The following is a 20,109-nucleotide window of genomic DNA, read 5'->3' as shown; positions in this document are numbered from 1 at the left end:
ATGATTTAGATGAGATATCTGCCTGGTGCGAAAAGTGGCAATTGACCCTGAATAAAGAAAAGTGTGAAGTTATTCGCATTAATACTAAAAGAAATCCACTAAATTTCGATTACACGATAAGTCACACAAATCCGAAGGCTGTAAATTCATCTAAATACTTATGGATTACAATTACAAATAACCTAAATTGGAACGATCACATACATAATGTTGTGGGTAGAGCAAACCAAAGACTGCAATTCATTGGCAGAACACTCAGAAGGTGCAACAGGTCCACTAAAGAGACTGCTTGCACCACGCTTGTCTACCCTGCTCTGGAGTATTGCTGTGTGGTGTGGGATCCACATCAGGTGGGACTGACGGATGACATCGTAAAAGTACAAAGAATGTGGCTCGTTTTGTATTATCGCGAAATAGGTGAGATAGTGCCACAGACATGATACATGTAATGGTGTGGCAATCATTAAAACAAAGACGTTTTTCGTTGCGACGGAATCTTCTCATGAAATTTCAATCACCAGTTTTCTCCTCCGATTGCAAAAACATTCTGTTGGCACCCACCTACATAGGGAGAAATGATCATCACGCTAAAATAAATCAGGCATAGCACAGAAAAATTAAAGTGCTCGTTTTTCCCGCACACCTTTCGGGAGTGGAACGGTAGAAAGACAGCTTGGAGGTGATTCATTGAACCCTCTGCCAGGCACTTTGTTGTGAATAGCAGAGTAATCACGCAGATGTAGATGTTATTTGTCCAGTTCATTTTAGAGTACCGTTATCCTTATTGCCAGTAAGCTCACAACTATTTTGTTCATATGGTACTAACAGGATTTAATGTGAAGGTGCAGATTGCCGGTATATGGGCGAAACATCCAAGAATTCTTATCCTACACTGGAAAAGTCAGTAAGGTGAAGTAGTCAGGTTCTAGCATATACAGATCATAATTAAAACACATATTGGAGGGTGTTATATGCAGTATATATGAGGAGAAAATGTACTGCTGTGAGGGAATGGTTTAAAACGCAAGTAGATGAGTGTAGTATGAAACTAGTCAAAGGACCGATGGCTTAAAACGGACAATATACTGAGTCAAATTCTCGTATTTCACCAAGAAAATGAAATTATTTGCTGTAGAGCAAAGATTTTTAGGTTGCCATGGAAACTGATAACTTTTAAAGAATGAAACTGTTTACATGAAACGACTTCATCACATCACATGTAGTATTGTTTGAGGTGCGATGAACAGTGAAGAATAGATCCAGCTGTATCAATAAATGTTAGTGCAGTTAATCCGCGGAGCATACATTGCAAGTAAAAAAAAAGGCACACCACGAAGGAGCCATCCACTTGGAACGGAAATCGGTAGATGCGATATACAGTACAGGTACAGACAAACAACTCATTACAGTTTAAGAACAATTGAATTATTTATTGAAGTGAAAGAACTTAGAAAATTCAGCAGGAAAATACGCGTTGATCCACTTCTCACCTTTAAGCAAGCAGTTATTCGGCTCGGCACTGATTGATCGAGTTGTTGGATGTCCTCCCGAGAGATGATGATGAGATCCCATACTCCGAGGAGCGTAAGGGACGATGCGCGAAACCTGCACCGCCGTACTAGGCAAGGTCCTAGCGGAGTGGGTTTACCATTGCCCCCCTCCGACCGTAATGGGGATGAATGATGACGATGAGGACGTTACATCAACCCCCAGTCATCACGAGGCAGGGAAAATCCCTGACCCCACCGGGAATCGAACGCGGGACCCAGAGCGCGAGAAGCGAGAACGCTACCGCAAGATCAAGATCTGCGGTCTCCCGAGAGATATCGTGCCAAATTCTGCCCATTGGTGCGTGAGATCGACACAGTCCCGAACTGTTTGGAAGACCCTCTACATAATCCTCTACACGCTCTGAACTGAGGAGATAAAACCCTCGCCATGAGCATGCAGGCATTATCTTGCTGAGCACAGCGCATGATGACTTACCATGAAAAGCGACAAAACGGGGAGTAGAATATTGTCGACATACCGCTTCGCTGTAATGGTGCAGCGGATGACAATCAAAGGGTTTCTGCTGTGAAAAACCGGCCGGTGTGCCCGAGCGGTTCTAGGCGCTACAGTCTGGAACCGCGCGACCGCTACGGTCGCAGGTTCCAATCCTGCCTCGGGCATGGATGTGTGTGATGTCCTTAGGATCGTTAGGTTTAAGTAGTTCTAAGTTCTAGGGGACTGATGAACTTAGAAGCTAACTCCCATAGTGCTCAGAGCCATTTGTTTTTTTTTTTTTTTTTTTCGCTGTGGAAAGAAATGGCACCCCAGACGATTGTACTGGGTTGTCGGGTCCGTATGGAGGGCTACGGTCAGGCTGTTATCCAACGGCTGTCCGGGGCGTCTCCAGGCACTTCTTCACTGATCATCGGGGCTCACTTCGAAGCTGGACTCACCACTTAAGACAATTCTACTCCAGTCACTGAGATTACAGGCCATCCAGGAGGACATCCAACAACTTTGTCTATCACCACGAAGCCGAATAACTGCTTGCATAAGGGCCAGAGGTAGATCAACGCGTTATTGACTTTCTCAAATTGCCAAGTTCTTTCTCTTGAATGAATCGTCCAGTTTTTTTCTGAAACTGCATTCGTCTGTCTGTACGTGTACATGGATCTACTGATTTCCGCATCATTCGGATAATTCCTTCGTGGTTCGTTCTTTCTTTTCCGTCAGAGTAAGTGAGATGTATTTCAATGCAACATTTATTGAACTGTACATCACATGGAATGCAATACTTGTATTTATCCGTTTCTGAAAGTCAAACTGTAGGTTTACGAATTTGACGCACTGCAAAATAAGGAATTTAACAACGAATTCATTCTTCATAATAACGAGAAATGTTCTCGTGTTTAAGTATCTTGCCATGGAATGCTAATTTTGTAATATGCTAGGCCTTTCTGAAATGGTATATTACCTCGATACGTGAAATAAGGGAAGTACATCCGATATGTGGGCTTTGCCACACTGTCAACATACAGTGTGAGTATACGGGGCTTATAATAAGTGAGATTTGCAACGGGTGCAAGTGCACGGTAACATCTACATCTACATCTACATTCATACTCCGCAAGCAACCCAACGGTGTGTGGTGGAGGGCACTTTACGTGCCACTGTCATTACCTCCCTTTTCTGTTCCAGTCGCGTATGGTTCGAGGGAAGAACGACTGTCTGAAAGCCTCCGTGCGCGCTCGAATCTCTCTAATTTTACATTCGTGATTTCCACTGAAGGTATATGTAGGGGGAAGCAGCATATTCGATACCACATCCAGAAACGCACCCTCTCGAAACCTGGCGAGCAATCTACACCGCGATGCAGAGCGCCACTCTTGCAGAGTCTGCCACTTGAGTTTGCTAAACTTCTCCCTAACGCTATCACGGTTACAAAATAACCCTGCGACGAAACGCGCCGCTCTTCTTTGGATCTTCTCTATCTCCTCCGTCAACCCGATCTGGTACGGATCCCACACTGATGAGCAATACTCAAGTATAGGTCGAACGAGTGTTTTTTAAGCACCTCCTTTGTTGATGGACTACATTTTCTAAGGACTCTCCCAATGAATCTCAACCTGGTACCCGCCTTACCAACAATTAATTTTATATGATCATTCCATTTCAAATCGTTCCGCACGCATACTCCCAGATATTTAACAGAAGTAACTGCTACCAGTGTTTGTTCCGCTATCATATAATCATACAATAAAGGATCCTTCTTTCTATTTATTCGCAATACATTACATTTGTCTATGTTAAGGGTCAGTTGCCACTCCCTACACCAAGTGCCTATCCGCTGCAGATCTTACTGCATTTCGCTACAATTTTCTAATGCTGCAACTTCTCTGTATACTTCAACATCATCCGCGAAAAGCCGCATGGAACTTCCGACACTATCTACTAAGTCATTTGTATATATTGTGAAAAGCAATGGTCCCATAACACTCCCCTGTGGCACGCCAGAGGTTACTTTAACGTCTGCAGACATCTCTCCATTGATAACAACATGCTGTGTTCTGTTTGCTAAAAACTCTTCAATCCAGCCACATTTCCATAGGCTCTTACTTTGCTTATCAGGCGACAGTGCGGAACTGTATCGAACGCCTTCCGGAAGTCTAGGAAAATAGCTTCTACCTGGGAGCCTGTATCTAATAATTTCTGGGTCTCATGAACAAATAAAGCGAGTTGGGTCTCGCACGATCGCTGTTTCCGGAATCCATGTTGATTCCTACAGAGTAGATTCTGGGTTTCCAAAAACGACATGCTACTCGAGCAAAAAACATGTTCTAAAATTCTACAACAGATCGACGTCAGAGATATAGGTCTATAGTTTTGCGCATCTGCTCGACGACCCTTTTTGAAGACTGGGACTACCTGTGCTCTTTTCCAATCATTTGGAACCTTCCTCTAGAGACTTGCGGTACACGGCTGTTAGAAGGGGGCATAAGCAAAAACCTTCCAGTAAACGTAGTACGCAAATGAAATGTTTGCGAGCTAACTGCGATATTACGGTTACGAGCAGCCAATGGCTTTTGTACGCAGTATTCTACTAGTTAATACAGAAATGTTCGAAATGGAACCTTTTAGACGATTTCCACATCTAATTTGGTTCAAATTTCATGCTAGGCCCATGTATGCATGGCAAGGCGCCACCACGTTTTGCAATTGGTGTAAGCGAAGTTTGGTAGGTCGAGCAGTTCCTGTACCTGACCTCAATCGTGTGGATTTTTTCTCTGGGATCACCATAGGAATGAACTGTATAGAGCTCTGGCTGATACGGTGGACGAGCAGGATTAGCGAACTGTGCAGTCTCGTCACTTTTTACCAGATGCTCCACGGAAGTTTGATTAAATTGATATCTCACTACAGAAATGCATGCAAATGCGAAATGTTGAGTATCCCCCGTAACAGGTTCGACTGCTTTCCCATCTAAATGGTCTCAAGTATCACTCTGCGCTACCTTAACAAGGAGTACAACGCTACTTCAGCACGTTACATGTTACAGCTTACTCCAAATTCGTACCTTTAAAGGCCGTGTTCTTCCTGCCGTTTCCGCAGTCGGATGCAGTACTGAACTCGTCCCTGCACTGAGAAAAGGATTCTTACAAACAATACCGATGACCTCGAAAAAGTTGACAGTACCGTACAATTCGCTGCTCCCGTTCTTCAAGTGTATCAGCGGGAGAGATGTACACTAGTTCTGGGAAGATGTCAGACAGAAGGGTCAAGAAGACTGACGTATGATGAACTTCGAGTCCCAAAAGTGCCGGTTTCCCATTAAGCATGTACCACATTTCGCACATTAAGGATTGCGAGCATCCTCAAGCAATCCTAGAAGATCTTGCCGGAGAAACCGAAGGTACCCTCTTCCAGTATGTGTTTTTGGAAGAATGTGTGTCCCAATCACCTAGTGCAGTTTCTGATTATTTGTGAACTTCATATGGATTTACGTCGGCCTTGACCCAAATAGTTCGAAAAGTTTACATTTTAAATACTTTTATTACTGGGATGATCAGTTTTGATTCCCGATGAATGTACGAACTCGCGGGGCAATACCTGACCCTATGAATTCTCTTAGAAGATAGATTTTGGAAAGAAAAATCTAATTTTATTCCATTTGTAAATTTAGAGAAAGCTTTTGAAAACGTTGACTGGAGTACACTCGTTGGAATTTTGAATGTAGCAGCGATAAAATGTAGGGAGAGAAAGGCTATTTACAACTTGTACAGTAACTGGACGGCTTTTAGTGTCGACGGCCATGAAAGGGAAGTGAGAATGGAATGAGACAGAACTGCAGCCTGTCTCCGATGTTACTGAATCTGTACACTGAGCTAGCAGTAAAGGAAACTAAAGAAGAAATTAGGAAATGAATTAAAGTTCAAGGAGAAGTAGTAAAAACATTGTGGTTTGACGATGGTGTTGTAATTCTGTCAGATACAGCAAACGACTTGGAAGAATGAATGGAATAGGCAGTATCTTGAAAAGAGCATAAAAGATGAACATGAGGGAAATCAGGCCAAGGGTAATGGAGTGAAGTGGAATTAAATCAAACGATGCTGATGGAATTAGATTAGGAAACGAGACACTAAAAGGAGTAGATAATTTTTGCTATTTAGGCAGTAACGTAACTGGCAGAAGTTGTGGCAAAGTGTTTACGAATGAGAGAAATTCGTTAACACCGAATACAGATTTAAATGTTAGGAAGGCTTTTCTGAAATTATTTGTCTGGACTGTAGCCTTGTATGGATGTGGAACGTGGATGATGAACAGTTCAGCAAGAACAGAATTGTGGTGATACAGAAGAATGCCTCTCACTTAATTGACAAATCACGTAACTAAATGAGCTGGCACTAAATAGAATCGCAGAAGAAAGTTTATGGACAACTTGACTACAAGGGATCGGCTGACAAGACACGTTCTGAGACATCAAAGGATCATCAGTTTATTATTGGAGAGAAGTGTGGGGGGCTAAAATTTGTAGAAGGAGACCAGGAGACGAAATCAGTGATAAGGTTTAAAGGAATGTAGTTTTCAGTAGTTATTCGGAGGCTTGCACAGGATAGAGTAGCAAGGAGAGCTGCATGAAACCAGTCTTAGACAGGCCACAACAACAACATTTATTAATAAAGACGATATATCATACTGAACTCAATTGTAGCTGGTAATCAAACAGTCATAATTATCTCGTAATTGGTTTTTTGTGATCCTTGTTTTACAGAATGTGCCTACAATGTACCATTAGTCCTTATTATTTATTATTTGTTGTATAACGCATATTTATGTTGTGTAGATAGATAATTCTTAAGGTGGTGAAATTGGCTACTCGTAAATGAAGTTAATAAATTGTTGTACAAATGGATGGTCTCACAGTGGTATAACTGAAATCATTTGCGTCACAGCGATGTAAATAAAATTGAGATTATAGCATTATCAAGTGATTAAATACCCACAAGCATTGAAACTAATACCCTGGTCATAGTCAGAAGCTAACAGTCACCATTTAATAATGGCTGTGAAGCACATATTAGAATATGGAGGATTTTTAACTGCTTGAAGTGGCTGGAAGCTAGAGTAAATTTTGTTAGATAACTAAAATGTTAATTAGAAGTATAAAACAGGCTCGAAAACGAACGAGGACTTAGTAGCGGCTGCGGTGCCAAGGATTCTTCTGAGATATTAAGAATGACAAATGAACTCTTTCTTAGTTGACGTGCTTAAGATATGTAAAAGATGGAAACGCATGGCGCCGTGACTGCTGGCAAAGAAGCCATTGCCACTCGAACCGGAAACACCTGCCGTAGCGGGACGCGGCCGAGCGCCGGCGCCGGCGGTTACCTATGGTGGTGACGACGGTGAGGCAGTAGACGATGGCGTTGACGAAGCTCCAGGCGCGCTGACCGCTGTACGAGGTGACACCCGCCTCGTGGGCGGCGTGCAGCTGGTTCTCCAGCTCCATGAGGCGGCGGCGCGCCACCGACTTCCAGTCCTCCTCGCGCAGGTTGTGGCTGCTCAGCCACAGGTCGTCGATGAAGTTTCGCTTGACGCGCTTCACGCCGCACTTGTAGAATGACTCGAAGGCGCCCTCCGTGAAGCGGAAGAGCAGCCCGCCCAGGCCGCAGAAGATGACCATCAGCAGCAGCTCGGCCACGCACTGGTTGCGCTTCGACAGGATGCGGTTGTACTCGCCGGCGTACTGCCTCTTGAAGGCTCCCCACTCCCTGTAGACGTCGCGCAGGAACGGGCCCCACACCGCTTCCTTCGGCGCTGTCGCTTCTTTCACCTCAACTACTTTGTCTTTTCTCTCTGTCTTTTCTTCCGACCTAGGTTTGGCCTCTACCACGGCTTTCGTCTGAATTATGTTATTGTCGTGGCTCGATTTGAGATCAGTCTTCAGTTCCGCTGCCGCGAACTCCTTCTGGAGCACTGCCGGGTCCACCTTCTCCACAATGAACCTCTTCGTGTGCGTCACTATAGTTTCGGTGGTGGTGGACACCTGGCCATCTACGAAGGCGATCTTCCCGGACACGACTTGCTCCTGGCCGTTCTGGCTCGCAGCCGCGATGTCCGCCTCCACGGCGGCTATCAGTTCCTCGGCGTCCCTGCTGGCGGACTGGCTCCTCCTGGAGGCGGACTTGTCGCTGCGAGCTTTCTTGCGTGCCTTCACCGGAGGAACCGGAGGCTCGTCCCGAGGTGCTGGGGGCGGCGGCGACGACGGCCTGTCGCCCTTCGAGGCCGGCTCGTCGTCCTCCTCCGGAGGCGGCACGGCGTGCGGCTCCGGCGTGGGTGGTCGCCGGCGCGAACTGCCGCCCCCGGAGGGGCTGCGCCTCTTTCCGCTGGCGGAGGTGCCGCGCCGCCTCCGGGACACGCCGCCCGCCGCCAGCACCTGCTCGGGTGTGGTGGGCACCGCCTCCGCCTCCACGGCCACCGCGGCGTCCGACATCTCGCAGTGGACTGCGGCTGCCGCTGCCAGCTGCTGGGAGGCGTCGGCGAGGCGAGGCGTCGGCAGCTGTGGGCGCCGCGACTGCTGCTGCTCTGCAGGCACCGCAGCACGGTCGATCGTGGTTCGCGGCGCTCCCGCGTGGCGGCGCCAGCCTCTGGACGGCCTCCTGCTATTCCCGGCAAGCGTCACAGAGAGGGCGCACGCCTTTCCTCTCGTAACCTTGGTTACCAGACCATCTCTTTCCGTGTATCAACAAGGGTTCCCTGCTTCCCGTATTCATATCGGAAGAACGTACTTTTAACGGTCTGCTTACCTGCTCTCGTAAATTGTGTATTTAACGACCGTTTCCGTAGCGTAGATGCCATATCATCAGATACGTTAAACCATGACATTGAACTTTGGAAGGGAACTCTATTTTGACTTATTTTATTTTATGCCATTTACAAATTACCTGTAACGTAGTTACTAAGGCGAGTCACATTTTCACAATATGGAATTGTACATGTACAAAATGTGAAACTTTCTAATATACGTCATTAGTCATAAGGATTAATAATATGGTAGCTTTACTTATGGACTTAAAAGTAATTATGAAACGAGAATCTTAAAATGAATAGACGATACGAATTTAGAGGGTTAAAAAGAGGTTATAACAAAACCGCTCAGGACTTTCGAGATTTCTCAGTCTTTAATGTTTTCTGTGCAGTATCACAGTTTAAAAAAAAAATGGTTCAAATCGCTCTGAGTAGTATGGGACTTAACGTCTGAGGTCATCAGTACCCTAGAACTTAGAACTACTTAAACCTAACTAACCTAAGGACATCACACACAGCCATGCCCGAGGCAGGATTCGAACCTGCGACCGTAGCGGTCGAGCCGTTCCAGACTGTAGCGCCTACAACTGCTCGGCCACCCCGGCCGACAGGTTATGACATATTATTTCTTTATGACATATTATAAACTAGAAAAAAATTTCAAAAATAACCACAATCTTGCATTTCAGAAGGATAAATAAAAGATAATACTAAAGTACATAGAATTTGTATTAGCTGTCCCACAACGTAGACATCTCTAGTGCGTGGCTCGGCAAATCATCGAGACTGTCAAATGGTTCAAATGGCGCTGAGAACTATGGGACTTAACTTCTGAGGTCATCAGTCTCCTAGAACTTAGAACTACTTAAATCCAACTAACCTAAGGACCTCACACACATTCATACCCGAGGCAGGATTCGAACCTGCAACCGTAGCGGTAGCGCGGTTCCAGACTGTAACGCCTAGAACCGCTCTGCCATCCCGGCCGGCTCGAGGCTGTCACATGGACGGGACCGCTCATTATTTGTCTATGAATAAATGACGCAATTAGAGACTCGTCAGATAATCGGAAAGTACGGATCCACGATTCCACAACCGTGCCGTGAATCCGGAATGGACGGCAGGCTTCTAGGCTACGAAACCAGCCGTTGAAAATTTATTAACAAGAACTGCCAAGCGATTATTATTCGAGAAGTCTCCCTATAGGTGCTGTTGTCCTCATACAAGATAGTGTGTACAAAAAAAGTGCACGCACTGCAGTATTCTCCTCGTTGGTTACTTATTTTAGTAATAGTCGGTTAATCGGTAAATAATTGTAAAGTCATAATGTCTGCGAACGGTGACGAGTTAGATACGCTGAACATGTCGAGCAAGTGATGTCGTTTCGATGATGATAGTATTTTAATGGCATGCATTGTATCATGAAGGAGTTGTAAAACTGACGTAGGCTACCGTAGACTACCATTAATAAGCGTAGACTACGGTAGGTTTCCTAGTAGCCTTGGTCAGTTAAGACTGTAAACGCATTACCTGCACGTTAGGTGTGTTGCATACTTAAGGGGCGTCACCTCATACCGAGCGCTTTGTTTGCGTATGCGATCAGTGTCTTAATACATTCCCCTAGAAACCGGAAGTGGAGAACCGTCTCGAAACTGAGTGAGGGTAAAACAGGGCCGCCTAACGTAGGAGTATTTTTGTTCTACGTAGTTATCTTATTGTTTGTTACCTAAAGATAAACAGTATTTGTATCAAAACTGAAGCTCTCAATGTTTAATTCAGGTTTTTTTCGAAAATTGTTCATTTGTAACGTCAAACAGTGCGATGTAGTAAAAATAAAAAAACCACCCATACTCATCGTATGGCACTAGAAAACGCAATTTCATGTTATTCATAAGCAATGTCACACTTATCATTAACAATAGGTAACTCTTGCCTTTGAGCATGTTGAAGAACGTTTTGTTGAATACAAAATAATAACAACATATATTACATAGATTTTTTATGGTTGTCCATATAAACTGTACTTGCTATGGTTAAATAATAACATGGAAGTTACGTGATGAAATGCTTTTTATTACTATAAAGTGCAATTTATCTTTTGTAAGGATGTAAAATATACAATGGACGAACGATGCAAGCAGACTAAAAACAGGGTTTCTCTTTCACGCATTCATTTATGTTTTTTCCCCTACGAATGCTAACAGTTCTACAGATAATACTACTATTTACTACGTAGTTTATGTACTGCACCAAGACTACCGAACTGAAGTTTTGTTAGAGTGTAACTCTCGTTTTTCGACATGTGCACCGTACCTATTCCAACTTTCACAGATGTGCGCCCCGAAAATAGGCGATTCAACTCCTTATCACCACAAGCAGTATTATCACCAAGTCACACAATTGCAGTAACATTTGTGTTACATCGCCATCTGATTTATACTACTAATCGTAATTAATTAAAGGTGTGAAATAAATTTCCATCAGTCTTTGTATTTTTTGTGCTGTTTATGTAGATGACCAGTAACACTTTATCAATATATGGTTGTTGCAATTCATCTGCGGCACCAATACAGTTATTTTATTTTAAAGAATTGCTTTTTATACTATTTACTCCTGTACATTTCATTATTGTGGGCGCGTCAGCGTAAAAGAAATACACATATATATAATTACAAAGACAATCATTACTCTCTGGGCTTCCAACTTTTCATTTTCGGAGAGGAAGACGACGCCAGAAATATTCTTCCGTTACTCGTTAATCGTCTTTTTCATTAGCAAGACCTAAAAACGATTTTTTGCACCATTACGAAAAAGCGACGCAATAGCGCTTTGAGTATCTGTTCAGCGGTTATTACGTTAAAACATTTAACCGATGACAAAGTCAATAGTATTGTATTGACAAAAGAGTAAAAAGAAACAGGACATTCAAATTTTGTGGCATGTTATATGATAGTAATCCAACAGAGCTATCTACTAATCCGACAGAGCGAAACTATGCATTTTCCATTGTTGAATGAAATTAATGTCGCTTTTATGCTATGGAAAGTGCACCAGTATATTTGCTACGCCCTGGTGGACTTGTGTTAGGTACAAAACAGTATTCGTCTTCGGAAAACGTTTAAAGGTTAGCACATACTTCACATTTCTAATATTTGTCTGCACAACCGTCGAGCTCTCCTTTAGTATGGTGGAATGCTTCTTCTTCTTCTTCTTCTTCTGCTGCTGCTTCTTCTTCTTCTCTTTCCCCTAAATATTTCACCAAAAATTCCATTGTGAATGGCAAAACCACTGAGCTGAATTTAGGTTTTCCATTCATTTTCAACTCGCTCATACGATGCGTCACGTATAACTGATGACCGCGGGTGAATCTATGTACGACAGCAATATAACTAACGGATTTTTTTGTTTTTAAATGTCTGTATAGCACCTGAAGATGGAAACTAGTTTGCTGTTATCAACCACATGAACGTATTAATTTTATTAAGGCTGGTTGTATCTATCTAAAATACTATATCACAGGGGGATATTCAGCTTTTGTTGTATTTTAATGCGTCACGTTGTAATTTTTACAGTTTATATTATAATCGTATTAGGTCTCAGATCCATAATTTTCTGTTGCAATCTTGAACTAACATTGACTAACGAAATTAAATGAACTGTGTTATCAAGACGCTGATATCAACATGTTGCGTGTCCTTATTCCTTGTATCTACGAGCGTGGATAGCCGAGCGCGTTAAAGCGGTCGTTTCTGGGACAAGGGGAGTCGCACGGACTCTGGATTAATGACAGGGGCCTGTGTGGCGACGAGAATGGATGCAGTTCTTTCCACATAAACCTAGGTAAATATTCAGTTGGTTCGCACGTACCTCCTATGAAACACGATACTCAAAATGCGAACGATAAATCACATTTGACTATTCGATTATAGTAGACGCAGGCAGAAGGGGCACACTTCATCCTCCATGGGGAGAAGGGGAAGGGGGTGTGGAGGTCTGACAACAAGTAATAGACTCGCTAAAACATTCTTTGTCGTCCTACAATTTGGCCGGAGACCACCAGCAGCCCTTCTGGGAATTACCTTTCCTTGCGTAGGTTACCATTAACACTACACCATATCCAGCGTCCTCATGTGTTACTTGTCATCCGACAGTAGCTTTGTGCCATCTTTCAACAAGATAACAGGATAATTCTATTCCACACGTGACACGTGTCTCTATGAAGTGTCTGCATAATGTTAAAGTACTCCAGTGGCTAGAAAGATCAAAGGTTTGTCCCCGATAGAAGATGTGTATATCAAGTGGGACATCAACTCCTCCATCCCCCCCCCACCCCCTCCCCCCTTGCTGGAATCCATGACATCAGAAAGCAATTGTGGGCCATCATACCACAGGACACTTCTCAACTGAATCAGTGTATGCACCTAATTCTGACGTGGTGCAATGTCATACTTACAGGGACTGATACTGAGAAGTTCTTCGAAAATCTGAGTCGATTTTGCAAACTCTGAAATGATGTGTCATATCATCTCAACCTGTGAAGTTTCGTTTCGTTTCCTCTTTCCGTTCTGGATGTTCCGCGTTTTTGTCAGGCGCTTTAATTCCTTACTTAAAATTTATTTCTATTGCCCATAATGTTGTCTAACACTCAGGAAACGATTTTATTACTTTTAAACATTTTATGCAGCTTCGTGATCTCTGATACGCAGTGATGTTGAAGTGTTCCCACGCAGAGAAAAAGGGCAAATGCACCGTTTTAGAGATCACGATTGGGAACATAGTAAAACTTTCGCCAATATCCTCACGTTATCGAATAAGAACTAAAATTTGAGTTCATTGAGTTCACTAACTAATTGTACGTTAGGATCAGCCTTTCTGAGCACGGGAGTTAGATATCCGTATCTAATTCACAATCAGGGGTATTTGGTTCAAATCCTTGAGCTGAAAGAAACTTTCAGCCACAAGTAATTAAGCATTCAGGGTAGAATAACTAATGGCGTCAAGTTAGTGATCACCAGACTTGGCACCAATGTCCCGGGTTAATAATCTAAGATGCGACTTCGAACCTTATCTAATGAATTAATTCACAGAATCGGAGTCATTAAGCTGATTTTTGATGAAAACATTGGGTAGTAACAGCTCTGCACTCTGTTGTATTGGGAACAAAGTCGTGTTCTCCATTTACAGTTCAGAACAGTACAACGCTATCTTAGTGGGTCTTGTAGCAAACTGAATGTACTAACGATCCAGTAAATAAATTTTCGCCAACAGGAAGTGCTTGACACCGACAAGACAAAACAGTGCGTTGCAGATCACAGCAGTCAGACTGTCTTATTACGGTTTCCGCCATACAGATTGAAATTACTTAAGAGATAATTTTTACTTTTTCAGCCACTTTTTACTAGCACACTGACGGAAAATTCCTTGTTTGTGTTGCTATTTTGTTCCCGTGGGTGTAGTTATTATCACGACGTGCTTTTGGCAGCATCCTGCTACCGACAAGTGTGTCACAGTTACACGTAAATTAAGTTGTAGTGTGAAGAGGATTATACGCTGGGTGTGGCAGCAGTGTTATGTACTGAAATATAACCCTGTATCGAAAGACGCATTCACTTTAGTGTAAACATAAAGGGTGTTCTATGTCTAAACGATACCACTGGTGTCTTTACTTAAGTTTTACTGTGTATGTGTCCTACACAAAGAGCACAGTCACATTCAGATGTTTGCATTCCAAAGACTAGCAATTAAGACAAATTTATTTCAGCTGCTGAGGTAGTACGAATAATGGAACAACAGTCTTTCTTTTGTAAGCCTGTTTATGTCATGTAACTTTCTTTCACGTAATAATCATTTAATGTTGAAGAAATTTACATTATTACTTTCTACGTTTGTCATTTAGCAAACTTCTACCACGTGCTGGTTCATGAATGGAAATTTCTGGTTCTTCAAACAGATATTTAAGTGCCCCTTGCTCATTTTATGCAATGTATGATCATCCTCAGAATCTAGGAGAGGGTGGTTAGGGCCCTAATGATGGATACATATTTAGAAACCTCTCAGTTTGGACTACGTAGGCTGGAATTTAAATAGTGGCAACACTGCTGTAGAGACACTATGCAATGGAATCTACTATTGTCGCTGATAGCACACGTTGTTGACATAACTACCTTGCCTCCGAGCTAATAGACTCGCCCGTCCCACGTCACCAGCGAGCGCAAGGTTGTGGAAAACACAGTCACTTTTGAGCGAGCGGTCTAACGTGAGGGTGTTATCCTAAGGCATCATGTTCTTCCATGGCAGACTGTCAATTCACAGTATTACTGTTCGCTTTTGAAGCAACACCTGCGACTAGCTTTGCGAAAGAAACGGCGACAATTTTTGCACAACCCACCCATCATTTTGCACGACAATGGGCGGGCGCATACAGCGCAAGCTGTAGCTGTTCTTTTCGGTCGATGGGACTGGGAAGTACTGTACCATCCACCATACTCCCCGGACGTAAGTCCTTGTGTCTTTGATTCGATTCCGAAGATGAAGGATTCGTTGTATTCGCTTCAGAAATGTTCCAGAGATTCGACATGCAGTAGACCACTCCATTCGCACCATCAACAGAACTGGCTCTGCTAACGGTATACTACGCCTTCTACATCGCTGTCAACGGGTTCTACACAACCATGGTGTTGATTTTGAAGGACAGTAACAGGTGCAAACAAGTAACTCTTTTGTATCGGATGTTGGTTGGTTGTTTGGGGAAGGAGACCAGACAGCGGGGTCACCGGTCTCATCGGATTAGGGAAGGATGGGGAAGGAAGTCGGCCGTGCCCTTTCAGAGGAACCACCCCGGCATTTGCCTGGAGTGATTTAGGGAAATCACGGAAAACCTAAATCAGGATGGCCGGACGCGGGATTGATACGTCGTCCTCCCGAATGCGAATCCAGTGTCTAACCACTGCGCCACCTCGCTCGGTATCGGGTGTGAGTAAACAGTTGCCACTGTTTAAGTTCCAACCCTGGTATATAGAGGGCTTTCCACGTACTGCACATTTTTTGTAAACGCTTTATTGTGTGTATTTATCTATCTGTGCGCTTATGCTGTGTCTCAGTGTGTGTTGCAACATACAAACCACCTGGGATACACACTGAAATAAAAGAATTTTTATGTACACGGTTAAATTTCATTACATAACGTCACTGGCACACCCGGCATATAATCATCACCCTTCAGCTTTATGCACATGTAAATGTAAAGCAATTGAGGATGGCAGCATGTTGTTGAAACACTTCGTGGTAATAAATATCAATAAAAAGTGACGGAAGCAGTTGAAACTATTTCCTATATTCGTAATACAGTCGCTGGTCTCAACCAGTTCCACAAAACGTGAATATATTTAAGATTAAAGTGAGACAAAACTTATGTTTAGTAAAATAAATTATCAACCTCCGAAATTCCGTGATACCTACATTGCAAAACGATACATTTCTTGCTGTGGATAATGTGCCAATTTGAGTGGATTTAATTCGTGATTTAAGTTACCTCCCAAATTCAAAAGAATAGTTATTTTAATTGTTTAACTGCTATAGTAATTTATATTTACAAGGTATCTAGAGTGATAGAAAAAACTTGTAATAAATTTGTGATAAATTGGACGGGTCGGCGAACCGAGCAAAATTTGTTGAGTGACGAGTGGTCGGATATGTATCGTTGGGGAGTCACTGCCATAGTACAGCAGTTATTTTAATTGCATGCATGAGCAGGCATGAGTGTGCACATTTCACCTAACTTGCTCCAGATAATATCTGCTATGCTAAAGATAGCACTCACTGGTTAAATTAGCCCAAGACAATTCTTTAAACAAAAAAATCAAAAATTGATAAACCTTAACTTTCTGTTCAAGGCTGGTGACTTAGACGCGCTTCTTTATTTTAACTAAAACGCAAAGAGGATGGCTTTAATACAAAAAGAAAATTCATTAAACTGTAATGTGTACAGATGATCAGGACTATTTTACCACGTACTTACCGCGTAAATGTATTAAAAACTTAAAAACAGCAGCAGTATACAATTTTTAAATACTTTTGTTTCTTAAATATCATTTTCTTTAGAATAAATGCTCGAAATTTCTGCCCAATAACGTCGCTATCCAGTTGTCCTAGATGAATGTTGCCCCACCCTCTCAAAAACTCGCGGTGCATTGTGAATGATTGTTGTGGCCTCTTATAGGGCAAGGTTTATACGCACTGGTCGCTGGCTGGCGTTTTGCTCGATCAACATCCCTAATCTGGCGATTCAGTGTTTCTGACCTGATCTGTTTTGACGTTTTATTCCTGCACCCTCTAGAAGTTTTGGTCCACTATTGTCACCATAAGATGACGCAAGTTTCAATGGTTTGTAGAACATAGTTCATTACTTTTTACAACACCAAGCCAATTTCATGTTAACGTATTTGAATAAGTTTCTAAAAGGCAGTGTTAAAGTGACCTAAGAAATTATAACATTTTACCTACATGTACTTTCTACCATTGAAATCATAATTTCTATTTTTTTCCTGCGTTCACGTCTCCTCAAATAAACCAGGTTAGTGCCATTAATCAGTCACCAAATCGCGGTTCAATGATTCAGAAAGAGATTGCACTAAAAGCGACCCACACACACATTTACTCAAACATCCAGAGCATAACACTCCAGACTACGTCATTCTTCGTGGTGAATTCGGTAGACATGCACCCTTCCCGAAGAAATTGTCGGGTAAGACGAGCTGGCATCAATCAGTTAACAGTATGCCGTGAATTGCTGTTATTTAGTACCTTAAGGATTTCCATTTTCTGTCTCCATCCAGTACATTCCCACTTAAAAAATCTCTTCGCTGAACTTCTAGACTGATGGAATTTCACTAAATAAATTCTAAAGGTGACAGCCTTGCCCTCTTGGCTCGTAGTTGGTGACTGTAATCTGAAAGTGAGGAAAAAACGTACTTTCTAGAAAAAAATCATAAAGTTTTCGCATTGCGAGTTGAATCAGCATATAATAAAACATTTCCACCAGTTCAAAACATTAAAATCTACCGTATTTATACCGCTCAATTAAGGATTATCGAGCACGATCACCTCCAGCAACAAGTTCTTAAGAGGGACGTACGCGAAAGTGGCCAAAAGTGTGAAATGTTTTAATTGGATCTTCATTTCCTGCATGGTATTGAAACTTCTGTTCTTGAAAATTACGTTCCAATACGACTCCTAAGGGTGATAAAAATTGTTATTGGCGAAAGCTTGGGCAGTGCCACGACCCTTTCTTGTTCTGTATTTTCCCATATTAATTATTCCTGCAACGTCTTCTTCCAGTTTTATCATCATGCAGTGAATGTTTGAGTAATACATCAAGAAGGGTGTGAAATAGCATCACACACAATGATTTGGTATTTTTTGGTTTACAGTGTTTATGTACAAATGGGTGACAAAGAGTAAAGCTTGCGAAAATTGTGTATAGATTTATTATCACAATCCGCAGCGTGCCTCGTTCCAGTAAAGTATAATTCATGAAATATATTCGCAGTTGCAAGTATGGAGAACCATCAGCTGTACAATGAAGTGACGAGAGTGAATCGACGCTACCTTTAGGCTGTTCGATCACGTTTCATGGCCGGACTAAACTTCCATACATCGTCAAAATGGCTCTGAGCACTATGGGACTTAACATCTATGGTCATCAGTCCCCTAGAACTTTACTTAAACCTAACTAACCTAAGGACATCACACAACACCCAGCCATCACGAGGCAGAGAAAATCCCTGACCCCGCCGGGAATCGAACCCGGGAACCCGGGCGTGGGAAGCGAGAACGCTACCGTACTACCACGAGATGCACATATATTGTCAACCATATGTCGTCATTCCTACTATAACATTTCAGCTCCTCAACATCAAATTAAAACGTTCCACTTCAATTTGTTTGCACTTATAGCGATCCCAGCTTCCTCAACCAAATAAAAACGTTGCATTAGGAGATGTCTGCTTCGTGCAAAAGGTTTGAGTTCATATTGACGACAACAAGTAATTCTTCATTACAGACGTTTATCTACAAACAGAACTGGCAGACTTCACAGACTCAACAACTGACTCTCCGAGCTAACCGCACTGCATAACCGAACTGGCAATTGACAACTCCTAGGTGTATTAATATCTTTCCAAACAATGAGAGTCTTTGACAATGTTTTGTTTACAATACGATAGCAATTCACGACTTAAAACTAAATTAGACATTACAGAATTTTACTACAGATCAAAGTAAGTAAAAGGATCAGTACATATAAATTCTTACAAGCATAATTTCCAAATAGATTTTATAACATTTTTCTACCAGCTTCTGGATAACCTTCACCAGATTTGTACCGATGTTTCCAGAAATATCTTGACATTTGATTCTGGATATTTCTTGAGTGATTTAGAACAACTATTTATATGTAAAATGATTTAAATCGTGTTTCAAAACGTAAATAAATCTTTTTAGCAATATTTCTTGTTACAAATCGTCTTTCGAAATTAGGTTATGAAACAGTTTTCACAAGTTTTCGTATTTTTGCGATCACAATATAGAATTTCTCCATAGAAAGTTCCAGAAGTGTGCATTAAACGTTCATTTACAGACTTTCTCTTTAGCTGGTGAGTTTTTAAAAGTATCTTGTCCATATTATACGAAACAATTCAGCTCAAAACTGATAATTTATACAATTAATCAGAGCTACAGCAAACAGTGAGTCTTTCTTTTACAAAATGAAATATAATTACAAAATTGAATGAAAATAGGTTACTAACACTAATATATATTTACATTAATTCTATTTTTGTTCTTTCTGTGCAAAATGTCCTAATATTGACACAGTACAATATTTAAACATCACCAAAGTTTCCCTTTACATTTTGCATATCTGTGTCGACATCCCCTAAAAGTCTACAGTATCGAATACTTCAGTATGTTCCAATATGTCCTGTAATGTTACACTACGTAACAACCAGCAATCGTACATCCGTTATGTATATTCCCGTACAGTGGAGATATTTTAATTGATAAGTCCCGTGCCCGGTGTCGGCGGATAAATACGATATTACACAGTTTTTCTGAACACCATAAGTACTGCCAAACCGTTAAGTATAATTACTACAGTTTAATAATCTTGGCAGAATATGGACTTTACAGATGGTAAGATTTGTTCTAGGAGAACTCACTGTGTCGATATTGAAGGGAATCGATAATAGGAGAAGTACTTCAGCTGACATTATTACTAATCAGTTCGAAAATCAGATCAATCAAAGAAGACAAGCA

At 42.0% G+C, this 20,109-nt stretch overlaps 1 protein-coding gene across 3 annotated transcripts in view; it reads right to left on the bottom strand.

Moving 5' to 3' along the window:
- The window catches only part of LOC126354639 (potassium channel subfamily K member 18), a 503,048-nt gene that overhangs the window by 74,897 nt on the left and 408,042 nt on the right, over nucleotides 1–20,109 (bottom strand). The window contains exon 1 of one of the 3 annotated variants that reach the window (XM_050004408.1): nucleotides 7,378–8,571. The exons of the other annotated variants lie outside the window; for them this stretch is intronic. Coding sequence (XP_049860365.1) covers nucleotides 7,378–8,482 — 1,105 coding nt within the window. The 5' untranslated portion in view covers nucleotides 8,483–8,571. Of the gene's footprint in view, nucleotides 1–7,377; nucleotides 8,572–20,109 lie in introns of those variants that run through there. 3 annotated transcript variants of the gene reach the window in all.

The sequence above is a fragment of the Schistocerca gregaria genome, chromosome 3 (assembly GCF_023897955.1).
Source record: "Schistocerca gregaria isolate iqSchGreg1 chromosome 3, iqSchGreg1.2, whole genome shotgun sequence".
NCBI lineage: Eukaryota > Metazoa > Arthropoda > Insecta > Orthoptera > Acrididae > Schistocerca > Schistocerca gregaria.
The sequence above is the reverse complement of the archived record's forward strand: the minus strand, read 5'-3'. Positions and strand labels throughout refer to the sequence as shown.